This window comes from Calonectris borealis, chromosome 8 (genome assembly GCF_964195595.1).
Source record: "Calonectris borealis chromosome 8, bCalBor7.hap1.2, whole genome shotgun sequence".
NCBI classification, from domain to species: domain Eukaryota; kingdom Metazoa; phylum Chordata; class Aves; order Procellariiformes; family Procellariidae; genus Calonectris; species Calonectris borealis.
In genome coordinates, this window is record NC_134319.1 from 29,387,834 (window position 1) to 29,415,245 (window position 27,412).

General features: G+C 53.3%; 3 protein-coding genes across 20 annotated transcripts in view; 2 read left to right on the top strand and 1 right to left on the bottom strand.

Moving 5' to 3' along the window:
- PACS2 (phosphofurin acidic cluster sorting protein 2) overlaps positions 1-2,807 on the bottom strand; it is an 83,330-nt gene extending 80,523 nt beyond the window's left edge. For 15 of the 18 annotated variants that reach the window (XM_075156641.1, XM_075156633.1, XM_075156632.1 and 12 more), the window contains exon 1: positions 2,640-2,807. In XM_075156641.1, coding sequence (XP_075012742.1) covers positions 2,640-2,767 — 128 coding nt within the window. In that variant the 5' untranslated portion in view covers positions 2,768-2,807. The remainder of the gene's footprint in view (positions 1-2,639) is intronic. The other 3 variants (XM_075156639.1, XM_075156640.1, XM_075156637.1) reach the window with 3 other exon arrangements.
- Positions 2,808-3,161: 354 nt separating this feature from the next.
- On the top strand, positions 3,162-11,422 carry SEC22B (SEC22 homolog B, vesicle trafficking protein). Its single transcript, XM_075156643.1, has 5 exons — positions 3,162-3,320; positions 3,623-3,732; positions 8,400-8,560; positions 8,890-9,036; positions 9,412-11,422. The coding sequence occupies exons 1-5, from the start codon at positions 3,246-3,248 to the stop codon at positions 9,564-9,566; spliced, it is 648 nt and encodes a 215-aa protein (XP_075012744.1). The 5' UTR covers positions 3,162-3,245; the 3' UTR covers positions 9,567-11,422.
- An 8,593-nt stretch (positions 11,423-20,015) lies between these two features.
- The window catches only part of NOTCH2 (notch receptor 2), an 87,708-nt gene continuing 80,311 nt past the window's right edge, over positions 20,016-27,412 (top strand). Inside the window, exon 1 of the mRNA XM_075156644.1 lies at positions 20,016-20,153. Within this exon, the coding sequence (XP_075012745.1) occupies positions 20,072-20,153 (82 nt within the window). The 5' untranslated portion in view covers positions 20,016-20,071. The remainder of the gene's footprint in view (positions 20,154-27,412) is intronic.

The following is a 27,412-nucleotide window of genomic DNA, read 5'->3' on the forward strand; positions in this document are numbered from 1 at the left end:
GTTTTCATCCCAGTCTCTCTCACTTTAACGCAAAGAATCTTACGTGCCATTGTGTCACGGGAAAAATCATTACAATATGAACTTAAAATACAGAGGCAATAGTATAACTTAAAGGTTTTCAAACTCCTGCCTTCTCTGACAGAGAGGTTTGCTGCAAAGCCTGTAATGAAATGCAAAGCATGGACCCAATGTAGCATCACAAGACACAATGTTAAATGATTAGAAACAGCAGAACTGAGCGTCCAGGCTCTGCACCCCAGCTGCTGCTACAGAATTCACTGTTTGCCCCGCACAAGCAGCGTAGCGCACACCTTACCGTGCAATCAGACTAACATCACTGCAGGAGCTGCAATCTCAGCTGCTCCTGGCTTCATTTGATTAACAAAAACACTTGGCACCCACAGCTACAACTGCAGACCTGCCATACATTGCACCCCGTACACAGCCCTCGCACGCTTGCCCAGCCCATGTGGGGCAGTCCCCGTCCAGCGGGGCTGTGGAAAGACCGGCTCATTCGGTCAGCAGCAGTGGATGCGGCAGCTGGATGTCCGCTTACCCCCCCGGGCTCTAGGAGAAAAGGGCACCCAGGAACAGCAAGCAAAGGTGATGGCAACAACAGGGCTGAAACCAGAGGGACCCACCTCTGCACACAAACTCCCTCATACAAAAGCTATGTTCCTAGAAGGTCCCAATTGCCCCAGTCCTCCCATCCTTGCCTCAGGCCCCAGGGCATGCCATCTGAGCACTTCCACCAGCCCCTGCTTCACAGCTTGCTTCCATGACTTCAAAATTTCTTCCTAAAGCCCCAGTTCTGCCCCACCTGCCCAGATACTCGCGTCCTTTGCATCACCCAGATTCCTCCAGGCACCTCGACCAGCTGCCTGCAATCTGCTGCCCACCCACCCAATGCAATTCAAGCACCCAGGACCCACCCTAAATGCCAAGTCCTGTGCAGATGCACCCCCATACCCTACGACATCAAGGCAGGGCCAGTGTCCTTTCGCTGCATTTTCTGGTCATCTACAGATTTGCAAACAGGCAAGCTATTTTGTGAGCTCGTTTTCAGATCTGCAAGTATCAGCATAAATGATAATGCAGAACTAAAAGTCCTTGACAGCGACAGACATTTGTTTTTTTTATTTCAGTTTAACAAGCATTGTTATGAGGTTGGATGAGATGGAAACCCAACCGCCTTCCTGTAGTCGAGGGTGCAATAGAGAGAACAGTTTTCAAAACAGTGTTACAAGAGGGTCTCTGTGCCCTCTGTACACCACCAGGGTCAATGCAAACCGCACTAGAATCCAGTGCAAAAATCAAAAGTGCACCAACTAACTGCTCCTCCAGCTCCTCCAACACAGGCAACTCCTTCCACAGCAGACGGACTCCTTGAAGAGGGGCACGTTCCCCTTGGTGCTATTCCCCTTCCGAGACCTCCCGCTGCAGGGAAGAACGACTAAACAAGACACAAGCAGAGAAACTTGCTGCCCAACAGATACTCCAAGGCACTGTCAGCACAGATAAGCTGTTATAAATCAAGATCATCTGCAATTGCAGGACTCGGGTTTTCTTCTACCCCATGCTATCCTCCTGTCCGCGATGTCAAAGCACAACTCTGGGTAGTGTTTAAGCTAAGATAGTTACTAGTCCCATGAGCAAGCCACTAGCCCTGCCAGACAGGGGCACTGCCATCAAGTCCAACCTGCTATCTGGATGGCGCGGACAACAGAGGGATTTGGGGGGGTTGTAGAGCTTGCAAAGCTTTACATTCCTGCGAGGTCAGCCCGATGACTGTGTTCCCTTTTTGCCCACTTGCTGCGTCCCCATTAAAAAAATAAAAAGAGAAAGAGGAGTGCTTCAAAGATTTATCTTTGGCGTGTTTAAATCCTCAAAGCTGTTCTGTTGAAGCCAGACTTGAAAAGTGCAAATTTTATCAAAACTAAAAGGGATCCTTCCCATGCGGGCTAAATAAAGCACAGGCAGGGATGCATCCGCGTGTTTATACACACACACCAGAGGCGGGGAAAGATTCGAGACTGGGAGCGGGTGAAAAACCAGCAGAAGAGAAATTGATGCCCACCCCGAGGGAACTGCCGTGGGGAGTTTACCAGGCAAAGGCCCCGTTAACAGGACACCCCACGCGGAATGGTGGGGCACAGGGAGCACAACCCGGAGGGAGAAGGAGCTGGACACCCCCAAACCCTGCCACCGACACACACCCCAAGCCAGGTTCTTTGGGGGGGGGGGTGCCCACTTAAATGCACGGGGGGGCCATAGGGTGACCCCCTCACAGACCTAGTGCAGAGGGCAGCATCCCCTCCCTTTTTAGGGTCGGGGGGTGCCTTCACACAGTCCCTGCACCCCCCACCCAGCCCAAAACCCATTGAAGGGGTAGGGGAAACCCTGCCCGTCACTGTGGCAACGGTGAGAGGGGGGAAACCCCAAAATGGAGGAAAGGGACCCTAAAATTGAGGGAAGGACCGCAAAGCTGAGGGGAAAGGGGGCTTGAGAAAGCAGTCCCCGGGGCCTCGCGGCTGGGCGCGGGCCTCCGACCCACGGAGGCCCGCGGGTCGGAGGCCCGCGCCCAGCCGCGAGGCCCCGGGGGCTGCCCGCTTGAGGAGAAAGGGGCCGCCCACCGTTACCTGGGGACGCAGCTAGGGCTGGAACCGTCGATCTCCCAGGTAGCGAAGAGGTTCATAGGCACGGGCCGCCCCAGGGCCCCGGCACCGCCCGGGAAGCTGAGGCGGCTCCGTTCCGCCGCCGCCGCCATGGCTGCCGGCCTGGCGCGCGCCCACCGGGCCGCCGCCGCCGCCGCCGCCTGCGCCGCCGCCCCGCCCCGGCGGGGGGGCGTCACATGTGAAGGGGCGGGGTTCGATGGGGCGGGGCTAAATCACTCTGGCGGGGCGGAGCCATAGGATAGAGCGGGTAGGGGGCGTGCCTAAAGTTGAGTGGCGTGGGTTGTGTATGGGAGGTGCTCCCGCGCAGGGGGCGTGTCTGTGCTGGGGGCGTGGCCAGGAAGGGGATGTACCCGGGTTTGCTGTGCTTTCTCCCCTTCCGCTGCGGCCCCTTAGTGGGGGGGTCGTGTTGCTGCCCGGGTGGTTTCCTGGCGCGCGGCCGGAAGTGCCCGTGCTGCTGGCGGCTGTGGGACCGGATGTTGCAGTGCAGGTTCCGGCCAGCTCCGTGGCAGGGGCAGGGGCAGGCGGCGGGTGCGGGGCCGGGCGGCGGGCGGGCCGCAGCGAGGCGCGGAGATGGTGCTGCTCACGATGATCGCCCGCGTGGCGGACGGGCTCCCGCTGGCCGCCTCCATGCAGGAGGACGAGCAGGTGGGGCCGCGCTTGGGCGGGGGGCGCGGGCGGGGGGTCTGGCCCGGTGTGTCGGTAAGGCGCGGGCGGGGAGCGGCGGCCCAGCCGGACCCTCGCAGTCCCTTCTCACAAGTCGGGCGGCTCTTGCAGAAGCATTTACCGCCCGGTGGTCGCCGGTGGGAGGCGGAGAGCTGCCTCTGTGCTGCTGGGGCAGCTCCTCCTCCTCGGCCTGAGCCCGAGGCCTCCCCGGAGTCCCCCTGCCTGCGGGCCGGGGGTGTTTCTCCGGTTCCAGCCGCCCCCAACAGCCTGTCCTCCCTTCTCAGTCAGGCCGTGATCTGCAGCAGTACCAGAGTCAAGCGAAGCAGCTCTTCCGCAAGCTGAACGAGCAGTCCCCCACGAGATGTACTCTCGAAGCAGGAGCCATGGCTTTCCAGTAAGTATCTGTAGGCGTGATGGGGGAACAGGCTTCTGCCGCCGTGGAAATAAGTGAAGGCACTTCTGGGTCAGGGTGAGGATTTGTTAGAAATTGGGCTGCCTGAGAGAGGGTGAGTTATTCAACTATCTGCCCTGCTAGCTGGAGTGTAATAGCTGCTCTAAGGGGAGAGCGTATGAATTGTTACTTCTTGGCACTGCTGTCTGGCACTTCTTTTTCAGTCAGGTTCATAGTTCTGCCTTTGCTGAAGACAATGTAGGTTCTGCTCCCTTTAAGCTTTTTCTGTTTGTTTGCACCCTCCGAGATATCTTCAGTGCATCTTCTGAACCTCCTGTGTCTTGTCTTTTTTAAAAAGAGATGTCCTTGGTAAAAACAGGCTGGCAGTACCACTGTGAGCTCCTCTTGCACAAGATTTTCCTCTCTGCGTATCCCGTGAAAGTGCACCTTTTCATGCCTTAGCTTCATGTGTAGAAACACATGGAGCATCTCTGATTTTTTTTGTTTTAATTATTTCCTTAATATCTGACAGACTTTTTTCTCTCATCTTGTAGATTCAGTCTTATTGTTGCCAAATGTGTTGGGTGTGTTTAATTCATTTCCTGAACTGTTTGGAAACTCTCAACTTAACAGCACTTTTGGCATTCTCCGGTAGCACACTAGCAAGGGAACTTGAATGTAAAATAATGAAAACTTGCAGAGAGTGCTGTCAGACATCCTTACTCCCTAATCAATACCAAGGGAACTGGAAAGGCAAGGAAACTGAGGAAGAATTGACAGTGAAAAGCAGGAGAGAAAGCTTATGTTTGAGAAAGGAAATGTTTCTTTACATGGCATGCAATTACCTAGAAGATTAACGCTTGTGAACTTAATCAAGCCCAAGATCTTGTCAAGAATCAGAATTATGCTATTAGCAGAAATAATTATGTTAGAAGTCTCTGAGATCAGGTGCCACGTGAGATCACAGAGTTGCAGAGTTGCAACTCAGTTTTGCCAGTGATGCGCCGAGGTTTCCCGCGCTTGGCACCACTTCTGCCACGCTGCCAGCTCCCAATTTCCCACCACTGGGTGCGTGTTTACAGCTGGGTGATGGGAGGATGGCCTTTGAATGGCGGGCAAGGTTGGCTTTACGTCTCTGCTTCTATAATAAGGGTCCTTTAGCAAATCTCCTGCCCTGTCCCTTTCTTCAGAGATTCAGCGACATGAAAAGACAGGAACAGGGCTTTTTTGGAAGAACAATCTTTCCATGAGGTTTTGAGGGCAGCTTTTCTTGTGGTTGGCTTACATATGATAACTGTGACAAGATTTTTTTAATCTTTTTTCTCTTAGCTTCTGGTTGCCTTTGATAGGGAGTTATAGTGGTCAGAGGATGGCCCTGATTAAAATAGTCTGGCCGTCCCTATCTCCTGTTGGGTTTGGGTGTTGCCAGAGTTAACTGCAAAGTGCTGCTCTGCATCGTCTTCTTTCTAGAAGTTAAAACTTTCTAGAATTTAAAAACTCTCTCATTTTAAATGTTTCCATGGCACTGCACGGGTGTAGCTCTGACTGGCAGCGAAGCCTTGGGAAAGAGTCTGTGTAGATCCTAGTAAATCCCTTCTTGCATTGCTTCCATGACGCAAGCACAGCGATGTCTGGGGGGGCTGCGGCACTTGCAGTGCCCAGGAAATCGAAGCCTCTTAACGGTGGCTGCAATGTCACCAGTTCTGACAAGGTGGGAGGACTTGGGCAAGGTCATGTTTTGACAGTCATCTCAAAGAAACAGCCAGGTTACCTGGCTGGCAGATAGGTGGGGAAAGGAGCGTTTCTCCTCCTGTGTTGGATTAGTCCTAGGCAGGTTCCGCAGGCAATTAACAGCTGCTGCAAAGCACTCAACTTTCATATAGGCAGGACCTATATGAAAAGAATACTTTCAGATCAGAAAACCTTCTGTGATAACAGTACAGGAAGGGGAGGAAATGGGGGAGTTTGAGATTTAGTCTAAAATAATGCTGGCTGCTGACCATGCTGTTCGTTAACGCAGCACACCATTTTTTCTGCCAAAGCGGAGCTCTGACTGCTGAGGGCAGCACAAACCAGGGTAGAGCATTTTGTGGTGCGAGAGTTAGAAGCGTGGCTAAGGATATTGCTGAGGTGGTATTAGCTTGATCAATTCAGAGAAGAGTCTAGTCTTGCTGAAACGTGAAGCTTAAACTATGACTGCTAAAGTGATTTTTGTCAAATGTAATGTTTAGACTTCAGCTCCAAAAGCTGTGTCACCCTTTCAGCTACAGCACTCGGTGTACACGGCTGTGCAGGTACAGAAACACCGATGGAGTCTGCTGTGCTGTCAGTCAGTAGTTGACCTTTGGCTGATGAGTGGCTGAACTGGCTCTTACCTGTCATGTTGAAAACAACCCTTGGCCTTTGCCACTGTTACCAGGATAACGCTTTTCTCTCTCAAAATGATCCAAGATAATTATAAGAAACCTGCTGGCTATACTCAGCGTGCAGAAATCCAGAGCACAGAAGTTAGCTGCGGCAAACACGTCTGCCCCTCGTGTGCGTACGCTGCCGAGCAGTCGGCATGATCGGGTGCTGTGCTAAAGCTCGGAGGCACGCACAAAGTGTGAAAACGAGAAGCCCGGCTGTGCAGGAACTCTGCTCTGATGTTGAACTGAGGTTGACAAAATTGTCTGAGTCCAGGACAGAATGAGGTGTGCTCGCTCTCTGTGGTGCTGACAGATCAACTTTAAATCCAACACATCTAATGTCACATCGTGGGAAAAGCCAGAGGGAAATACAGCTGAAGAGCTCCAGGCAGGACCAGCTGTCCCGAGCAGAGATAACAGAGGTGTGCCAATGGGGAATGTTCCTCAGACTGCTCTCATCTGGAGTTTGCTGCTCTGGCTCTCGGGGAATACTGTCAGAATTCCTATCTGATACCAGTATTGCTTGTTTCAAAAGACTTTTTCAAATACTGCTGTTCATGACAGTGGCTAAATCAAGCTCCAGGTGATGATTTGTAGGAACTCCAAGCTGTCAGGCAGGTCTCCAAGAGTAAGGGAGGAACAGAGGCATGATGTACGGTAGGATTAGTCTTGCGCACTGATGCAGTCCAAGGTGAGGGACATGAAAAAGAATAAAAGCATGGGCTCGTGGGGACACACTGGTGGAATGGATTATAGTAACCGCAGTTTCTTGCTTCTGGTTGGGGTGGATCGGTTGTTACTTGAAGGCTGATGGGATTCACACACAGGCAGGAGAAATGGATACTCCAGAGCCCAGAAACAAGTTGAGGATGGTTAATTCAAAGGGCTTGGACCTGCTGGGGTGTCTGGAAAAACAGTGCGAAGGGGAAGTTGTTTTGTAAGCCTGATGCGGCTACTATCAAAATTTTAAGCTGCTTATTTAACTACAGTGCCCTCGTGACTGGGTCAATTCTTTAATAGACTGTTAATCTTTATGCTAACTAGGCTGCCACATAATGGCATTATGCAGAAAGTCAGAGGAAGGTAACATAAAAGTAGCATTTAAATTCCACCCTGAATAATGTAGATAAACATTCTAAAGTGTATGTAGGGTTACCTACCGTCTCCGCTCCCTTGGTTTTGGTGGAAATATTGTTGCCTTTATTTTTCTGTTGGCTAAATGAGGAGGAAAATGTAATTGGGAATAATCTCAAGGTTGGTTCTATCTTACCCCTTATTTCAGTAGGCTTTTTAGCTGGATTATAATGAAAGGCCCCTGTTCTCAGTGCTGACAGAGGCACTGGAGCTCACACTGAAACAAGGTCAGCACTAAACCTCTGCGAACAAGTACAAATTAGATGCAATGGGTATGGGGTGGTGGGAGGAGTAGAGGACCTCTCTGCTCGTTCAGCTGCAGAACAAACCAAACAGCATTGCACAGCAAGAGCAGCTCCTGTTCCAATGTACGTTTTGGAGCTCCTAACATCGCAGCCGCAGAGCTGGTAGCACAGTCATACTTGCCCATGGCAAACCTGTAGGGGAAATCACCAGAACCCATCTGGCCTCAATGTTTTTTCCCAGCTGCCTTTGAGGTCATGCATGTGGATAGCAACACCCCGCCAACAGGCTGGCGTTGGGGGGGAAGGGGATACCCAGCCCTCTAAAACAGAAAGTGGGAGCTGGCGGTCACTGGGTGGCTTTTTAGCACACTGAGACCAAATTCTTGTGCGTGTCCTAATCTCAGGGCAGAGCTTCCCGTTTGTGGGCCTCAGGTACTTGGCTGTGCTGCGTTGTCCTAGAGCTGTGTTGGCCACCTTCCCCTCTACTCTGCTGGCAGACTTTCTTGTGCTCCCCTCCTTCTGACTGCTGGAGGGAGGGAGGGAGGGAGGGTGTCCTCCCTTTTTTACTTCAAAATTATAACTCTCTTGTTGCTGGTGGTTTGTTAAGCTAATGATACTCACAGGCCAACTTTTGTTCCAGTGAAGTCAAAGTTCAGGGCTGTTGGCATGGGTATAAGGTCCAAGGCTACAAGAAAATTTATTTTAGGTAAAGAAAAAGTAAGCCATTACTTTGTAGAAAGGTTTACACCTGATCCAGACATGACAAACTGGAAGTCCCTGTACCCTGTTCTCATTGCCTCATAGGAATAAAGGTATGCAGGGTGGTGTTTGATAGGATGGGTTCAAAATTGATTCGTTAATGCTCTGTCTGCTGTTCTTCTAGCTACATCATTGAGAAAGGAGTGTGTTACCTGGTCCTGTGTGAAGCTGCATTCCCCAAGAAACTGGCCTTTGCGTATCTGGAAGACTTGCATTCAGAGTTTGATGAGCAGCATGGCAAGAAGGTGCCAACGGTCTCCAGGCCCTATTCCTTCATTGAATTTGGTGAGGTCCCTCTCCCTGTGGCTAGTTGGGAAACTTCCTGCTGGGGGGGAGCAGCAGCCACAGGATCCTCTCCAGCTTGGCCTATGGAATTGACAGTTCAGCCTCTTCTTGGCAGTAGAGAAATGGGTGTTTTGAGCAAGAGAATAGAGAAGGGGTAGGGAAATGGTAAACGTCCTTTGATTCAGATTTCCTGCTTAAGTCTCTTGGCCTTGCTCCAGTGAATACTTGCATGCAGTCTGCTGGCTGTCTCAGCAATGCTCCCGCTCCTTCGGCAGCCGGGCTGCTCTGTGTTAGGTGAGATTCCCTCTGATAGTCCCTTCTTGTTCCAGATACTTACATCCAGAAAACCAAGAAGCTCTACATTGATAGCCGGGCGAGGAGGAACCTGGGCTCCATCAACACAGAGCTGCAAGATGTGCAGAGGATTATGGTGGCCAACATTGAGGAAGTCTTACAGCGAGGAGAAGCACTTTCAGGTACAGGCATATGGTTCCTTGTCCTCTCGGTCAGCTGGGTGGATAGAGCATACCAGAGGGAAAGGCTTGCTAATCCCTGAGCCTCCTGAGAAAAGCAATGGACTCAGTGGGTGTTTCAGTTGGATTGATTGCATCCTGAAGCACCTGGCGGGTACTGGTGCTTCTTTTGGGCGAGACCAGCGTCTCACCAGCTTGGGTGGCTCTCATCCCAGCAGGACAAGCACTAGAGCACTGCAGATAGGCACCGGACGTGCTGCCATGTGCAACTGCTGCGCTTCCGGCTGCTCCAGAGAAACTTGTACAGTTAATGTATCATTTGGGGAACACCTGGTTGGGTTAATCTTGATTAACTTCTTTCCCCTTTCCCTTTAACAGCTCTTGATTCCAAGGCCAACAACTTGTCCAGTTTGTCCAAGAAGTACCGTCAGGATGCGAAGTATCTGAACATGCGTTCCACTTACGCCAAGCTTGCGGCCGTAGCTGTGTTTTTTATCATGTTGATCGTCTATGTGAGATTCTGGTGGCTGTGAGCCTGTTGCAGTCACGGAAGAGGGAAAGCCGGTAGCCTGGCAGGTGTATGTGTGCAGGACACTGTTCACGGGGGATGTGCATTAGAATCCACACAGGACCATCACCTTTACGGGAGTGTCCTGAAATTGTTAGGTGACACCTGACTACTACATCTCTTAGTGAAGCCTGACAATAGGTGTAAAGGCTTGTTGACTACAGGCTTTTCCTCTGAGGCAGTTTGCACTAGGGTACCGCAGCGTTTGGCCTCCCATGGTTCTTCCCCCGTCCCGGGGGCACGCTCTGGGAACAGTCAATCAATGCGGTTTAGCATAGTCACGTTGTACGTCGTCCTGTTGAGTAGCTCTAGTGGGAACTGGACTCTAATGAACATTCCTTGTGTTGGCAATGTTTGCTTTTTTAGAATCTGAGTCTGCAGTTACTTTACTTTTCTTTTTTTTTTAAAAAACAAGACTCCCCCGTTTGAAGGCAAATACCGCACTGTTCATATAATAGCTTTCACCTCTGTCAGAATAGCTATTGTTGAGTTTTCTGTGTCTGACATCTTGGCTTGTTACACTTTAAATTGCTTTAGGAAGAAATGGATGTTAAATTATGCCTTAAAATACATTCTGTCTAGTACTAGGAGGGGCAATGAAAGGCTTCTATGTTACTGATTCCTGCAAAATTAAACTACAGGTTTGTAAGTGTCCACTTTCCCTCTCCTGATGGCTGTGTATGACAGTATGTTTTCATGTGAACAGGGTGTGTAATTCAAGTGCTGTTGGAGCGGGCACAGTGCAAATTGTCAGCACTCTGCGTTTTTCCCTTCTATCTGCAGATTCACTACATTATTTCCTTCCTTTTTATAACTGTGCTTGCCTTCCAAAATGTGTCAAAACTGCCAGCATTTCATCTCTGGGATGCTTGTTTTCTTTCTCCCTCTTTCCCTCACCCAAAACAACCAAAAAAACAAAACTCTGAATGTTGTTGTGAAGAAAAGGCAGTGTTTCCTTAAAGAACACTTTAACTTTACATGAAGGATTCAGAAGGATAACTTTAAAACAGTGGAATCCTTTGGAAACACTATCTTTTTTTCCTGTGGTCACCCTCTCCCTACCTCACTTGGGAAGTTGAAACTGTAGGTGAAGAAAAACTCATGGGGCAATAGTATATAGCTTCTTTCTCATGGGCCAATCTATATATTTCCAGTGTAATGTGATTTTTTTTTATTATTTTTTTTTTGGTCCACCTGTGCTAAGAATAACATTTTACCAGTTGGCTGTTGTTTTTATTTGAAAAAAAGAGGAAAAAAGAAACCCCACAGCTCAGGCACTCTTCTGCACTCAAGTGTCTGCCATTTGGTAGGAAGCAGGCAGTGTCAGAGAAGGAAGTTTCAGGACTCCTCAGCACCTTTTACAAGTACATAATCTTGTGTAGTTCTGGAAGTATAAACTGTGACCTGGAAGTGTTTCCTGCCACTGGCTAGGAGACAGGGAGCTGTTGTCCTGTCTGGGAATGCTCCCCAGCTTGGCACCATCTTGGGCTGGCAGGGAAGCAGTTAGCACTCGTCCGCCTATAAACCTAGCAAATCTGATCTGCCATGTAGTCTAAAATCATCTGGTTTCTGCATGATGCCTCCAAGCATTACTTATCATCATTATTTTTAATCCTTTTAAGTGGTGTCCCTAACAGGTGAATGTCCCAGTGATGTAGGTCTGTGTAATGTAGGTGCTGACAGGGGAGCGGACACCGACCGCTGAGGGGAGTGGTTGAGGGGAGTGACGCTTCTGCAGCAAAGGGCAGCCCGGTGAGCAGTTGCCTCCTGCAGCCCCAATGTCAGCAGTACAATAAACGCTTCTGAAAAATCCCCTCTGCAGCGTGGAGTTTCCCGTGTCTTGTTTCTGTGATCTCAGAGGATGCTTTCTTCCCTTCCAGGGACACAAGAGGGTAAAGGCCCCATAGCTGAAGTCACCTGGAATGAGGGCTCCTTTTTGGAGGCAGAACTAGTTGAAAAACATGATCTTGGCCATTTTCTGGCAGAGAGACTATACTTTGGTTATAGCAGGGATGTTTTTCCCTGCTGGCCTATGTCTCTGCCTGTTGGATGCGGGCAAGCAGCCTCCTCGGCATGGGCAGAGCCTCGTGGGGGCGTGGGCAGATTTTTATGGGGACAGTTTTGTGGCGATGCTGTTCGTGGGAGGCACACGTGATGCAGAACAAACTGGGAGTGGGGTATGTGTCCCCTGTGGTGTGCGTCAGTACTAACAGGGCGCAGAGTTGCAAATGCCTAAAGAGGAAGGCAAGGAAGACTCATCTCCCACGGGCCACCATGGGGCTCCAGGGAGCCCTTGATAAGCAACTCCCTCGCTCCGTTCAAAACACAGAGCCCCTTTTCCTCCCTCGCACAGGGCAGGGGTGCCGCTGATGCTCTGTACGAGGGAGGTGAAGTCTGGGGGTTGTTTTGCTGGGGCTGTCTGCAGCTCCTGAGCAGCCTGGCCTGAGGTTGGTTGCTCTGGTCCCGCTGCTCGGGGCGGAGGCTTCTCTGTGCGTTAACCGACAGCTTGCTGGAGGCTGGGCTGGGTGAGCACCCGTGAGCTCGGGGACGTGGCTCCCTGCCCTGGTGGGCAGCAGCGAGCAGTGGGTGCAGGGTGCAGCCCTGCTGGGTGTGGGTGACCGTAGCGGTTGGGCTGCTGCTCCCTCGGGAGTCGCGGTGCTGTGTGCTCGGTGCTGGCAGAGGCCCAGAGCTGGCCCCGGAGCCGCTGCCTGCAGATGGCAGTGCCTGCACGGAGCTGGTGCGCGGTGCGGAGCCGTGCCCAGAGCTGGGGAGGCAAAGGGGGCTCGTCCTGAGGGCACCTCCATCTCGTTGCAATGCCTTGGCCTCTCCAAAGACCCTTGCTGGGCCTGGGCTGCCTCCCCATGACCCCGGGGATCTGCCTGCAAGGGCTCCCGGACTGTGCCGCGCAAGGCTGCGCTGCCTGGCCTCGTCCCGTCACGCAGCTGGGATGCTGCGACCGAGCCGGATGGCAATGCTTCCCAGCAGGGCGTTTGCCCGAGTCGCTTCCTACCCAACGCCCATCTCATTTCTGTTCCTGAGCTGCCCCTCTGCCTCCAGAGGTTCTGGAGCAGCCTTCGCCTGCTGGGTTCCCCTGCCGGGTGTCCTCCCTGGTTCCCGTGCCCGGTCCCCTCAACCTGGCAGAGGCCGAGAGTTTCTGTCCCACGCCAGGCGCATGCAGAGCAGAGGGGGAAGCAGGACCTGGGAGCAGCGCAGTCCTGGCACCTCTGCAGCACCCGAGCCCCCTCTCCTAGAGGGTGCAAGGGGCAAAGCCAGGCTCTCCCTGGCCCCACCGCATGCCCATTGCTGCTGGGAAACCCCTGGCGTGGGGTACGGGCAGAGAGCAGCAGGGTGCAAAAGAAAAGGGGATGGTGCGGGGCGCCCCAGGAGCTGCTCTGTTCATTGCTTGAGCGCAGAGGTGACAAGCCTCGTCACAGGAGTCATCTTTCAGAAAAGACATCTTTGGCTGTGCTTGCTGCTGCCACTGCTCAGCCCAGGTCTGGGCACGCGAGTGTCCCTGTGTCCCCGGGGCTGGGGTTGCTGTTGGGAACGGTGCCTGCGGGAGGGACCGTGAGTGGCCATGCCCGCCCTGGCCCATCACAGGGCTGCGCTGGGTGGCTTACACTGCCGGGCGTGCCGGTGCTGGGTGGCGGATTTTTTTTTCCCTATGAGTTTTGAAAAGCGAATCAGTGAGAGCAGACAGGCAGAGCTGGTTCCCGGACGCTGCCAAACCTGCCATGGGTGGGGCACGGCACTGCGGAGAGGAAGAGCGTGGCAGGACGGCAAAGGCTGGCAGGGTGCTCCGGCCACGGTGTCAAATATAAACCAGGTCCCACTTGGCCGAGGCCATGGCGATGCTCTGCACTGTCACCACTCCCAGGGAGCAGCCGCTCAGGCGCTGCAAGGTTTTGGTTTCTGTGTTTACTTGGGCACCAGCTGCTTCCCCCACTTTGAACCAGCTCCTCGCACTCGCAAACCCCTCTTCTGGGCAGGTTTTCAGAAAAACCCATTTTCAGCATCTTTCCCTCTGGGGCCCCAGGGGAGTTTGACCCCGGGTGGTTTCTAGCAGCTGCTTTGCCATGAGTGAACGTCCCAGCGGCGTGGAGGGCTGTGCCAGCATCCCTGCGGCAGGGTGAGCGCCTGCCCGGGGCACCTGATGCCAGGTAACTGCCTGGGCAGCAATGGCCAGGGCGGCAGGGCTTGGGTTCGGCCTTCGAGCCCCCTAGTCCTTGTCCTCCCTCCCTTGGGGGCTGCTGTGGGGCTGGTTGGCACCCGGGGGCTCTTTCCCAGCCGAACGCTCCGTCTCTTTGGGGGCTCTCGATCCCACCGGGGGCAGGGAGGGATGCCCCGCAGAGCCAGGCTGGGGGGCTCAGGGGGTCACCTTCCCCACCCTCTCCTCGTGCTTTGCTCTGCTGCGTTGCTGCCGAGGTGACCTTTCAGAAAGGAGGATGTCGATTTTCTGCTCCCCGAAAATGAAGGCTTTTCAGATGGCAGGGTGCTGGGCTTGGCGGCCGGCCACGGGCAGCTGACTGCCAGGACCAGCCTTCCCGCACGGGCCTGAGTCAGCACCGCGTCCCGTCCCAGCACACCCCCAAACTGTCCCGTCCCCCCCCATCTGGGGTGACGTAGCTGGGCTGGTCCCCAGCCCCAAGCACTCATCAAGCCCCAGGGCAGGACATGGGGCACCCGCCCGGCCCTGGCAGCCTCCTCGCTCCGTCCCTGTTGGCTCCCCCAAACTTGAGCCTATTGGGGGTCCCTGGGGGCCATCTGCTCCCGAGCCCCCGCAGCCAGCACCGGGGAGAGGTGGGGTACAACCCACGCTTCCTGCACAGCCTCCGACCCAGCTGCCCACGTGTGTCCCCGGCTCTGCTTCCCCCGGGGCAGCCGTGCCACCTCCCCACCAGTCCGTCCCCCTCCTCCCCTGGCTTGGGCACCGTTTGGGTCCCCTGTGGATGCAGGGGTGCCCCGGGGCTTGCCAGGGGCCGTGCCCACAGCACTGAGCCCCGCAGCGTCCCATATGGCTGCTCCTGGCTGGCTGCGGTCGCGCCTGAGCTTGCAAACCCGTCGGAGGGGATAAAGCAGAAGTTGGGGAGTCCCCACTCCACGTGCCCACCCTGACGGGGCTGCCAGACCCCCGCCACGGGTCTTTCTTTGCGCTGATGGCTGCAGGGAGGAGCCCAGCGTGATTTTGAATCATGGCTCAGAAAACCCCCTGCGGCTGAGCCCCGGCGCTCTGCAGGGAGATAAACCTATTTCCTCTGTCATTGCTTTTTTTTTTTGCCTTTTCCTTCCCCCAGCCTCCCGCCAGCAGCACCCCAGCCCTGCGGGTGCTCCCCGGCCGCCCCGACATGCTCTGCTGCCCTGGCACACTGCCCGCGCTAGCTGGAAACGGGACTCCCCGGCCCCGTTGCGGCACAGCGCCTGGAGCGGAAAGTGCACCCTCCCCATCAGCCGCCGCTTGGGCCCCCGAAAATGGCAGCAGACAGAGGATTTGCATAGAGGAGCAGAAGTAAATGTGCTTGCTGGAGTCGCGGTGACCTCGAGTCCTCTGCGCCGGGACATGCGTGGGTCCCCATAGTGCCGGACCCTGCAGAGCCTGGGGTGTGTGTGGCTCCCCGGGACCTTTCCTGGAGCTGCATGTCCCCCATGCACGGCCACGAGCCCCTCACAGCTACGATGGCATCTTGCCCTCAGCACCTGCCTTGGAAGAGGAGGGGACCATCGAGGAGAGAAGGGACCCAGGCGGTCTCCGGCTCTGGGCCGACTTGAAGCAGGCTCTGCAGAGGCTCCTGCCCGGTGCCAGGGGGGATGTAACGGCACGGCCGGGGACTGAGGCCGGGCTCCGAGTCCCACAGGAGTAGGAAGAAGCCTCTGTTCTTTTTTCCTGTGCCCCTACCTGCATGGGGACCATAGGTGATGGGGGCCGTGCCCAGGTGGCCAGCCCACAGCGAGAGGTGCCCGGAGGGGTGGCTCACATGGGCCATGCGCTGGGAGAGGATTGGGGTGCTTGTCTGCTACTTTAGCTCCCCGGCGGCTGCCGACCACGAGGGAGAGCTGCCGGCTCCCATCCACGCAGCTGGTCCCAGGTACTGACCCAAAAAAGGCAACCGAAGGACGGACCTGAGTGGTACTGCTGTGCCAGCCGGGGGGGGCTGCTGTGCTGCTCATCGAAGTGACGAGCACTCATTGGCATTCCTGTTCCCATCACCTTTTGCATCTGTTGTCTCACATTGGGGTCTCTGTGGGAAGGGGCCACCCATGCTGGCATAAGGCGCTGGGTGCTCCATCACCATCATTACAGCCCCAGCTGCTACCTGGAGGGTGACCACAAATCAGTGAATCCTCGCTCCATCGCATGCCCAGAGCATTTCGGGAGCTTCACGGCCACACCGAACGTCAGACCAACTTTGGTAAAAGCAGCGTGCGTGGAGCTGCGCGGCTCCGTCTGCAACAGAAGTCCTGCAGGGGCTGCTGAGAGCGAGGGCGGCGGCGGGGAAGGCAGAGGGTACGAATTCCCCGGGCGATTAAGCGGGTCGGCAGAGGCGGCTTGGGGCACCCGGCACATTCCTGCGGGGCCTGATGCAGGAATGCCTTTGCACTTCTCTGGGTTTTTTTTAAGACGAGCCTAGCTGGCAGGTAAGGTAATCACAGCGAAAGCCAAGTCATGTGAACGTTAAGAGTTAGCAGATGAGCCACAGGACAAGCCATTCGCAGCGCGAGCTCAAGGCTGCCAGCCCCGAGGATTTTGTTGGCAGCCTCTCTCCCTCCTGTTTTTCTTAAACTTCTTGGCTGCTGATGTCTTGTAACTATGAAATACCCCCAGCTTCCATTTTAAGGGGATTCCAGCTCTTCTGTTCGCAAAAGAGAAAGCTGGGATATATGACTCAAGCATGTCCTAAGGACCCCCAGACCAGGGGGAGGTAAAAATGAGGCAACGTTTATCCGGGTATGTAAAATGCTGGGATGTAGGGCAGGCGTTTGGGTGTGGGCTGAGCTGAGGTCTGAATGCCTGAACCGCCAGCAATGTCACTGAAAGGTTATTGCAAGAAAACACCATTTATTCTGAGCGCGCCAAGGCAAAGCTGGTGAAACCAGCGGTTTCTCCAAGGTGAGGGACAGAGGACGAGTGATGTGACGCTCGCTGAGCAGGTACAGACACCCAAAAAGCCCCTCAGACTGTTGCCTTCTGCGGGGAGAGCTGGGGAGAGCACAGCAGAGCCCTTGGGCAGCATCCCCTGGGTTGTGGAGTGATGAGCTGCGTGGGGAGATGCCCCCCCCGTGGGCTCCCTCCCCGACCGGAGCAAGCAAGCACAGGCGGGGGGCAGGACGCCTTCACCCCCTTTCACCACCAGCCACGCCGTCTGCAGAGATCAGCCGCGCGGCATCACCCGGGGGGTACCGGCTGAACGGGGGGACCCGGACCCCAACACCGCCGGTGACAGCCCACCGGTGACGGCTCGAGGGGCGGCACACGGGGCTGGCTTTGAAGCAAGGGGCAGGAGGCCTGAAGAGCGCTGGGGCTGGAGAGATCAAAACCAGTGTGCCGCTGCTCTGTGGAGCAGGCAACCAAATCGTTTTGGAGTGAGACTCCTCACATGGAGCTGCAAAGAGGGCTTGATCCCCCTGCCTTTGTCAGCCAAAGTGCCAGGATTTCCCTAATTGCCGGGGCCGTTTAACTAGCGATGCCATGGATATGCAGTCTGTTCAGCTCTCCTAATCCCCCAGCTGGCATCGCTTCCAGCGCTGGAGCACACCCAACCCTCTGCCAGGCACCAGCACCCTGCCCATCACCCTGCCTGCCTCCCCGCCTGCCCCCCTGCCCACCACACTGCCCATCACCCTGCCTGTCACCCTGCCCACCATCCTGCCCATCACCATGCCTGTCACCCTGCCCATCACCCTGCCTGCCCCCCTGCCTGCCCCCCTGCTCATCACCCTGCCCATCACCCTGCCTGCCCCCCTGCCTGCCCCCCTGCCTGCCCCCTGCCTGCCCCCCTGCCCGCCACCTGCTTACCACGCTGCCCATCACCCTGCCCATCACCCTGCCTGCCACCCCGGGCAGCCAGGGCTCGGCTCCGGGTGAGATGCTCCGTGGGCAAAACCGGGCAAGGCACGGGGGAAACCAGATGGAAACTACGGAAAATCTTGCCACAGCCCTCCCGTTCCAGTGCTGGCCACTGGTCATCTCTGGGTTGGAAACTGGGTGGGAAATGGCGCATGGTAGGGCTGGAGGGTCACTTCTGCTGGCGGGTGCCCTGCGTGACGAACCTTTCTTGTTAGCATATGGTGTTGTTAATGGGACTGTAACGTGGCACGTAAGATGAAGCAACGCTGAAACATATTTTTAACTCCTCTGCAAACAGCTTATAGCTTAATGGCAGACCCACGGGGATGATGGGGAACTAACTGAGGAGCTTTGGCGTGGGGGTGCAGTGGGGCGTTCGCCCCTGCCCCCTTCTCACTCTGCCCTTCACGTTCCCTCCCAGCATGGGCAACCCGCCTGGCCAGGGCGGCTGTGGGCAGCTCGGCCCTCACCTCCCCAGCTGCAAAACCCATGCTGCCCACCCACATCCATCTTCTCCAAACCTTTACCATGCCAGTGGCTGCTCTCACCCCTTTTCTCCGGCTGACAGAGCCGCCGTGGGATGCTCTCCCCCACGGGTGGCTAAGCCCGCAGAAACCCAGGAGAGCGGGATCAGAGCGGAGAGATGGGAGCAATCCGCAGGTTCCCCAGACCTGTGGGAGCAAAGCAATGCCTTCCCTCACCCAGGCTGGATTCCCCCGCCGAGCCCCATTTGGCAGGTGGAGCTGGTTGCCCTCATGGCAGCTTCCAAAAGCTGCGCCGGGGTGGCCGCGGATGCTGTCCCTGCACTGGGCGTCAGTAGCTTGCGCTCAGGCCAAGCGAAACGCAGACGATGGAGGACTGACTGCTTCAAGGTCAGGGATAATAAGTAATGCTCAGCACCGGGGGGAGCTGGAAATGGCAGGTTTTGGTGAAACACCAGAATTCCTCCTGAATTAGCTGCATTAGGGAAAGCAACCCTAAGCCCTCCTTGTTCCGGTCACGTTCCTGCCTGTCCCTTCTCAACTCCCAGCTTGGCTTCATGATCATTTTTTTTTAAGCATTGGTTGCTGCCACCCATAATTTTATATGTGGAAAGTTTTGGGCACACTGCGGATCTGACCTCCACGCCGACAGGCAAGGAGCCACAGGGAGGGAGGTGTGCCAGGAGCAGTGCTGTGGGACGGCCATCGCAGCTGGAAGGCACCATCGTCTGCCCGTGAGCGGCCAACAGAGCAGCGATGGGAAGCTCTGGCAGCTGCATGGGACAGTGGCGGATTCGTCACCCAGGCTGCATCGGCATACCTGGAAAAAATAATCGTGGTGGTAGGGCGCTGACCATCCAGCTCCGTGCTCGGGAGGAGCTCCGGGATCTGGTGAATTACAGGGGGAAAACAGTGAACTTTATTCATTGACCCCTCTCTCTCCCCCGAACCCGGCACAATCCTGCCTTCGCGGGCCAGGCTGCCGTGTCAGCACCGCACACAAAGGGCTCTCAGTCTGCGGGCAGCTGGAGCCAGGGCAGAAGGATTTTTAACGCTTTAAATGACGGCCGAGCGCTGGGAGGGATCTCGAGGTTGAACTCAGGCGCTACAGCGAACGGTGGGCGCTTTACAGCCCCGCCGCCCTCCCGAGGCCCTCTCTGCAGGAATCCAGCTCTCCTCCCGGGTTTTTGCAGCACGAGTGGCCGTGGGGCTGAGCCGTGGGGGCGGGGAGCTCGTGGGCCTGCTACAGAGGCTCCCCTTCCCACCAGGGTGAACCTCCGGCGGCCGAGGGGGTTTTTGGGTTTCCCTTCCCACCGGTGCCTCCCCTTGGGCAACGCTCCATCACCCCTGCCCCGCAGCTGCCTGCACCCCAGGCCTGAGCAAAGGGCCGGGGCCAGCACCTCGCGTGGAGTACTCTGTTCTCGTCCCCCGTGGGCACCCGCCACCGCTGCCGCCATCCCTCGGGGGCATGACAGCGTGTCCTGCTGCCCTTGCCCTCCATCCCCTCATCCCCACCGCCATCCGCCCCCCACCGCTGCCGCCCTGTTCCCCGGCCCAGGCAGCCCCCTGCCCCTCGGCCTGGCCCCGCTGCCCAGCCCCACGCAGCCACAGCCCCCCCCGGCCCCTCCGCAGTCCGGCCCCTCCGCAGTCCGGCCCCTCCGCAGTCCGGCCCCTCCGCAGTCCGGCCCCGCCCCGGCCCCGCCCCGGCCCCGCCGTCCCCGGGCGGGCGCCCCCTGGCGGCTGTCGGGCGGGGCGGGGCAGGGCGGGGCGTGGCGTGGCGGGCGGCGCGGCGGAGGAAGCGGGGGCGGCACGTCTCGACGGTCTCCCTCCGCGCGGGGCGGCCGCAGGCGCCATCGGCGGCCGGGTAGATCCCTCCGCATCGCGCCGCGCCGCGCCGTGCCAGTGGCGGCGGGAGCGGCCGTGGCCATGGCCCGCGGAGCGGGGCCAGCGCTCGCCGCCCTCCTCGGCCTGGTGCTGGCGGTGCTCAGCCGCGCCGAGCCCGCGGCCGGTGAGTGACGGGGGGGCGGCGAGGGGCTGTGGGGCTGCGGCGGTGCGCGGGCGGCTCCTCGCCGGGAGGCTGCGGCGCTGAGGGGCTGCCCGGGGCCGCCCCTTGCCCGGCCCGGCGTCGCGGGGGAGGACCGGCCCCTCTCCCGGCGCCGCTTCCACGGCGGCCGGGCCGGCGTCGGTGTCACCTTCCTCTCTCGGGCCGGCCGGGGAAGGGGTCCCGGGGCGGGGGTGGGGGGGCGGCGGGGCCGCAGCGGCCGCGCGTGGGGTGTCATCGCGTGGGGGTGGCCCCACCGCCTCTTTGTGTGGAGCGGCCCCCCCCCCCCCCCCCCCCGAGCCGGGCTCACCTGCGAGCCGAGCCGCCCCGCGGGGCGGTGGTGCGGGTCCCGCCCGCGAAGCGGGGGCTCCCCGGGGTGCGGACCGCGGGGGGGCTGCGGGCTGCGTACCGAGCAGCGTGGGGGCTGCCCTCCCGTGGGGGCTTACACGTAACGGAAAACTGAAATGGAAGTTATCCTTTACTGGCAGTGCGCGGCAGTGGTACATGTACTATTGCAAAAATGGTCCGAGTGCTTGAGGTTTTTTGATTTCAAAACACGGGAGAAAATGGTTCACTGCTTTCCGTCGCTTGAAATATCTATGCATCGTGTTCGTTCTAGCCTCTTTGTTGAGGAAATACCTACACATCCAGAAAGAATTTCTATGCATCCTTCTCCTTTAATTGTTAATCAGTTCAGGCGTGGTGAAGCCATGTGTGCACATCTGAAGAAACTGCTGCTTTTCGTCACTGTTCCCTGTTACATGTTGGCATTTGCAATATGTTTTGCAGCCGGGCTGGAGAACGCAGTCCATAGCCTTCACCGTTGGGTTCTGACGGATTTCATGCCTCTCCCAGCAGCAGTCCTGCTCCTAGAGTAAAGCATGTGCAGCCCTGCAGCGCGTTAAAGCTATCAGGGACCAGCAGTCATTGATTGCTTACGTGAAGCCTCATTCTTTCTTCCTTTTTGCTCCTGAGAGGCTGGATCGCTGTTCAGACTTGTGAAGAGTGTAGCGATGGGAGAAAGTGGTAGTGGAAGTTGTTTAGTGCGTGACCGAGTGAGACACCGATAATTTCAGCAATTTTATTCTTTGGTATGGTTAGGAGTGGAAGCTGGCGTCTGCAGAGTTTTGACCGCTACTGCTTTCTTGGATACAAAGCAGTCGAGTTAATCAGTCTATTTTGACTTTGAAATGGTCATTATTTGTCTCCTGGGAGAAATGCTTTTTTTTCCAGTAGCCCCCTCTGAAATCTGACTTGCTTAGTTTTACAAATATGTTGCAAGAAGATGGTTGGAGTAAAAAAAAAAACTATTTCCTGAATGTGTTTTGGACAGCTTTGCCCAAAAGAGGCTGGAAAAATAAAGGGTCTTTCAAGGCTAGGTGTCTTATAAATTCAGAAGTACCTTTTCTTGGTAGGGTAGAGGTGTGGTGTGTAGTAGGCCTGTTATTTCTGTAAATGGCTTACATAGTCTAGTAAGATGGCTAAATACTATTTTTGCAAAGGCTGAATGTCATGTCCACTTGGTTAAACTGTACCTTCACACCAGCGACTTACCAGCTTATTGCTAGCCCTACAAGTTCCTTCTCTGACAGGGGTGAGAGGAGAAGTAGCTGTGGTATCACTTGTTATCACTTGACTGGGTATGGATACCTACCAGGCTGGTCGAGGTCCTCCCATGCTGCAGAAGTTTTTGGCATTGTGGGTGAAATCTCTTCCCAGTGCTAAACAAAGCACTGGGTTCTCGGAGATGACAAATCTAGACTGAAAATGACTCCTGTTGTTCATGAGAGATTGACCTGCATCTGGTTCTTGGGAGCGGGAGCTGTGGCTTGACTTAATGGGAAAGATGAAGTCACCGAAAGGGTATTTTCAGGTGCATATTCAACTCTCTTGATGCTCTTGTGCAAGAGAGGGCAGGTATCTGATGTCAGCCCTCTTGGTCAATAAATAGGAGGCTCCTGGATGCACGAAGCGCCATGGTTTGGACTACTCAACTCTGCCTCATCATGCAAGCCCAATGGTGTAGCAACTCGCTTTTCCAGTTGAACCGTTGTTTAGTTTTGCAAAAGGCTGCAGTTGAAGTTGCAGTAAGCTGGGGCGGGGCAGCAACACCTGCGCTTTTGGTGAGGATACTCTCCTGATAATTGCTGTGAACGATTTGCTCCTCTTCTGATCAGGCAGCAATGGGTGAAACAGGAATCCTCACTAGTAGAGCCCACCCTAATTACCCACTGTTGTTATTTTGCTGAGCCCAGTTTCACCAGGTTGCTGTTGACTCTCAGCCTGTATTTCTAACAGGTTGCAATACATTTTAACCTAGAGCAGCGCAAAGGTAGGGCGTTGATGGGGAGTGCAGTTTGAGATCTTTAGTACCCAAACAGTGAAACTTTTGAGGACTTTAGATAACGCTACAATGCCATCTGTATCTGCTTGATATGGGTTTGCTTACGGAAGAGCAAGTTTTACTTGATCTTTTGAAGGTGTTACTGTCTATCAAATTTGTTCTTATCAAAGATGCTGATTTAGACTTTCAAAAGGGAGCATGATGAGAATCTGGCTAACTCGCATCACTTCCTTCAGGGCATCGCTTAGATTAGAAATACGTGAAGATCCTCTCGCTGACATTCTCAGGACTTGAATCCTTGGGAAAAGAGGACTTACGCCTCTGGTGGCATTTGGCATTCGAATCTCTTGCAATGGGTGGGTTGGTTTTTTGTTGGCTTCCACAGCTATTTCCCCCCCTCCCTTATTCTGGGTGTCTTGCTGCCGTTGCGATGGTCCTGTTCAGCTTCTCCCATTTTCAAAACCGGTATCTCTGCTGTGAGAGGGGATGGGTGGCTGGCGTTTGAACCCAGGACAGGGAGTAGGTGAAGGAGCAGCAGCAGGAGGCTGGCAGCCTGCTGCTTCTGGCATTGGGAATCTTACTTAACAGCAAAACCAAACAGCCACGATTCGTAACTTTGGATGTAAGGTAGTTTCCTTTGAGTTTGTACTCTTGGCTAATGAATGCAAAGCCGGGGAATGATACAGTGATTATTAATTCTCACCCCTCCTTTGGGACACGTTAGGGAAATGTCATCCGTGTTGGGGAAAAAAGAGCTTCCCTAAGCATCTGTGTTAAAAAGTCCTTTTGTAGTTATATTCTTAGTTTCTATGAATTCACTCTGAAATCATCTTGCCAACAGAAGTCAAGGGCTGTCAGTGCCCATCTAGAAGAAACAGTGCTTATAATGTTCTAAACACGGTCATCTGAGAGCTGCAGAAATAATCGTTCGTTCTGTTTAGAAAATAGTCTGTTCCTAGGGCACATGTCCTTTTTTTAGACTGCTATGAGGATGAAAAAAGAGCTTTGTATCTCAAAATGGCACGGGCGTCTGCTGTTTGTTCCATGCAGCAAGTCTTCATCTCGTTTCTCTGACATCACCCTGGACGGCTGCGGGAGCACCGCTCAGCACAAGTAGCGGGCTAGCGTTTCTGCACAGGCAAACATGATTAACGTTCAAATTAATAAAGATTTAGTGCTGGAGAATTACGGAAGACTTTGGAGAAGACGCGAGCATGGCTCCCGTCTGCCAGATTGCCATGGAAACACCAATACCTCTTCAGCTCTTTAATTGCCTTCCCTACATTTTTTTTGATGAAAACTTTTTTTTTAACAATGCTTTATGTTGCTGTTCTGGATTGTAGGCATTTTGGCTTTGTTTGGAAAACTGAAAATAGGGGAAGGCAGGGAACAGTAGCTGTGCAAGGAAATGGAGAATATGGTGACTGACAGACTTCTGAACTGTATTACGAGTTCATCCTGAATTCAGTATGTATTATAACTTGTAGTTCCTCAGCAGGAACAGTGTCACATGAACTGTAGCTGCACCTGACAGAAGTAACAGTCCTCCTGCAGGTTCCTAGGCCTAAGACCCTGAGGACAGAAAAAATTCAACTCTGTGAATTTGCACAACGGTTCCCAGCTCTGTTCTTAGGAGGGCCGATTAGTAGTTTTTGCCAGTTCCTAGATGTTCGGAGGAGAGATTTGAAACAAATGATGGCAGGGCATGCAGTTTTGTGTGTCCGAGAGTGTAATGTGGTCAGATTTGCTGTTTGCATTCTCGAGTTCAAAAAAAAACTGGTGAACTTTTAATGCAAAATTTCTTCTTACTGGCTTGTTCTTCTAAAATCAACTTAAATTTTTTTATTCAATTTTTTTTACACTTGTCTTACAAAGCCTAGAGAAGCTAGTGAAGAAAACCAGTTTAGGCATTGGGGTTTTCTCTCCCAAAAGGTACAGGACATTGGCTGAGTGCCTTCACACTCCTCTGTGCAGCTTCTCAGTTGATAAGTCTTGCATTACCCAATTGATTTCAGGCCTTTGTGTGTAAAAACAGCGGAGATCTCTTAGTAATCTCATTAAAGCATTTTTACTTTACAGGCGATTTCTATGCCTTATAGACAAGCTTTGTCCTTAACTACTACTTTCTGTCTGTGATGTGCAAACTGCTCAGCTTGTTTAAATCCCCCAAATGTTAACATTTTCTAAATCTGAGCTGAATATAAGGCTTTATCACTTTTTCACAGTAAGAATTTTTCCTAGTTTGTTGTTCCCTGTCCCCCCTCAGTGTGGCTGCCATTGGGTGATCTGTTCTTAAGAAAAAAAGAAAAAGCTATTTTCATATTTTCAGCTAGTGCTTATTTACTCGTTGGTTCTTCCCAGGTACATAATCTCACTGGAACTGTAACCTGTTGAGGTTAGTGAGTAGCGCAGTTAGTTATCACTCCTTTCTGATTTTCCTCCAAAATTTGGTTATCTTTGGGTATTCTCTCCATTTCTGCAGTGCTGGTTATTTCTTGCCAGCTTTTTCAGCAGCTGTTTGTGAGGTGTTTTGTCCCTTTCTGCACAGCGAGGACCTACCGCCCTTCCTCCAGAATTATACCTCGTGCTTCAGCATTTTCTCTTAGCTTCTTTCTTCACACTCTGTTTTTCCTGAAGGGAATCAGAAGCTGGTTTTCACTCTTGTGGAATTTGAGACCCCTTGATTTGTAGCGTAGCTGGTGTTTCTGACCATGCTGATGGTCTTCTCTTCAGAGCTGATCCACCTCTGGCAAGCAGCCTGAGCTTGCGTGAGGATTCCCCATGCATCCTGTGCTGCTGCTGTTTGAGGGCTTTGAATCCTTTTTCCTCCTTTTTTTCCACATATAATGGGTAAGCCAGTTGAAATGACATGGTATTTCTCATGAATGTCAATCGAGACAAAAAATCCACTGACTACATAAAGGTTATTGAAACCTGTTTTGTCCTTTAGTTTTCTTTCTAGTCTTTAATGTATTTCTAGCCTGATTTTTCTTCTATGTTCAAGTAGGTTGCTTTCCACCTCTCCCACAGGAGAGCTTTTGAACCTATGGACAAGTTTCAACCAAGTATGACAGAGGTCTAGGTTCTTAAAAGATACTGAGTTTCTATGAACTTAATGGAAAATTTATGGACAGGAAGAGGAGAGAGAGACCCGTATAGTGTCCTTCCAAGGAGAAAGCTGTACCACCAGCTCAGCTGTATTCTCTGCCAGAGTATCACTCGCCCTTATTTAAAATAAAACCTTTGGTCAGAGCCCGCACCTTCTTAGATGCGGGATGATCAACCACAAAGCTACAGGAAACCAGTTTTATAACGTCTCTTCCTCACAGCATTAATTGTTTTGGTATTTTGCATTTTTATTTTTGCTTGACTTTTTCTGAACTTGTGGGTGAGGAGTTTATTGGCATTACTTTCCTTTTAGTATTTACAACAAAGCCCTTTCAGATTTTCTCTGGTTATGGTTCTGTTTCCCTATAGCAGCCTTCTCTCTTAAAAGCTGAACTCTGACACTTACAGCTTCTGATCTTAATCCTTCACTATTTCTTTTAATTTTCTAGCCTAGAAAGTATCTGAATTTATAGTGGGCGGATGAAGTATGGAAACCAAATTGCAACTTCCAGATCATCTTGGCATCCTAAAGAACAATGAGGCAGAAACACAACTTTTCTTTTCCTCCTAGATTTGCTTTAACTATCTCTCTAGCCAAAAAGATTAAACCTGGGTGAAATTGTACTCCAGTTAACTGTGAGCTTTGGTAGATTCGGATGTTGAGAATCACAGCACTTCCTATAGTGTTTCTGCAAGTAACGCTTTCTGCTTGTGCTCATTTTGTAGCAGCGGCTACCTGTTTTTTCCCTCTGGCCTTGGAAAATAGTCCTGGTAGGCTAGTTAAACGTCAGGTTAGAATTTGTGTCTAAATGCAGGCATGTGCAAGGGTTTGTATGGACTCCAGGCTGGGTAGGATAGCTAATAACATTCGTCTCACATGCACTTAGAGCCCTCGTCTGAGAAGTCCTTCAAACTGGGCTATGATACCTGCTAGAAGTTGGGTACTTTTTTCACAAAGTGGTGGCCTGCCCACTTCGTAAGGAGCCAGTTTTTCGATAATCGTGGGGTCTCTTCCCCATCTTCCCATAATATGCCCAGAAGGACTCATAAAAATCATGAGGCGGTTCAATACATTCAAAAGCCATGGGATTTCCCCTTGGAGACCTGCTGGCATACCGGAGCGAGCTCTCCGCCGCATAAGAGTGCGAGGACTTGAAACATCGCTGCTTGTGCTTGGTCTGGGCTTCTGATAGTCTTGGTGGTTTTGGCAAGTGAGAACAAGTCCAGAAAACCAACATATAATTCACCAGTGCTGTTTTTTTAAACACAGCAGAAAACTCTCAAAAGCAGCCTGTTAGACTCAAAGCCTTGACAGCACGCTGATGCTATCTATATATGGCAGCTAGAAAAGTGTCTTTGTCTTTTCAAGACAAGGCTGTCTTCTCTCATGCTGTACACAACAAAGTATTTCCAGTTAACATAATGGATGTAGCGAAACATACTTTTTTTTGCTGGCTGAGGTAGAAGGTAAAGTTTCTGATGCTGTTAACTCTTGAGCACAACATGGTAGAGTAGCAGAAGAGTAGCTTTTGAAGTAAGTCATGTTGAAATACCTTGGTTTTGCATGCATTGTGAAATTGTTAAAGATATCGTGAAATACAGGAAGACAGTGCTTTTGTGCACAGAAATGCTAATTTTACTGTGAGAACTGTAGTCTTCAATTTCCCTTGTGATTTCTATTTTAAAGAGAAGTGGTTATGTTACTTTTTAATACTCATTTTCATATAGAATATGGTTACATTTACGTTCACTTCAGCTTTAGCTGCATTTCAAT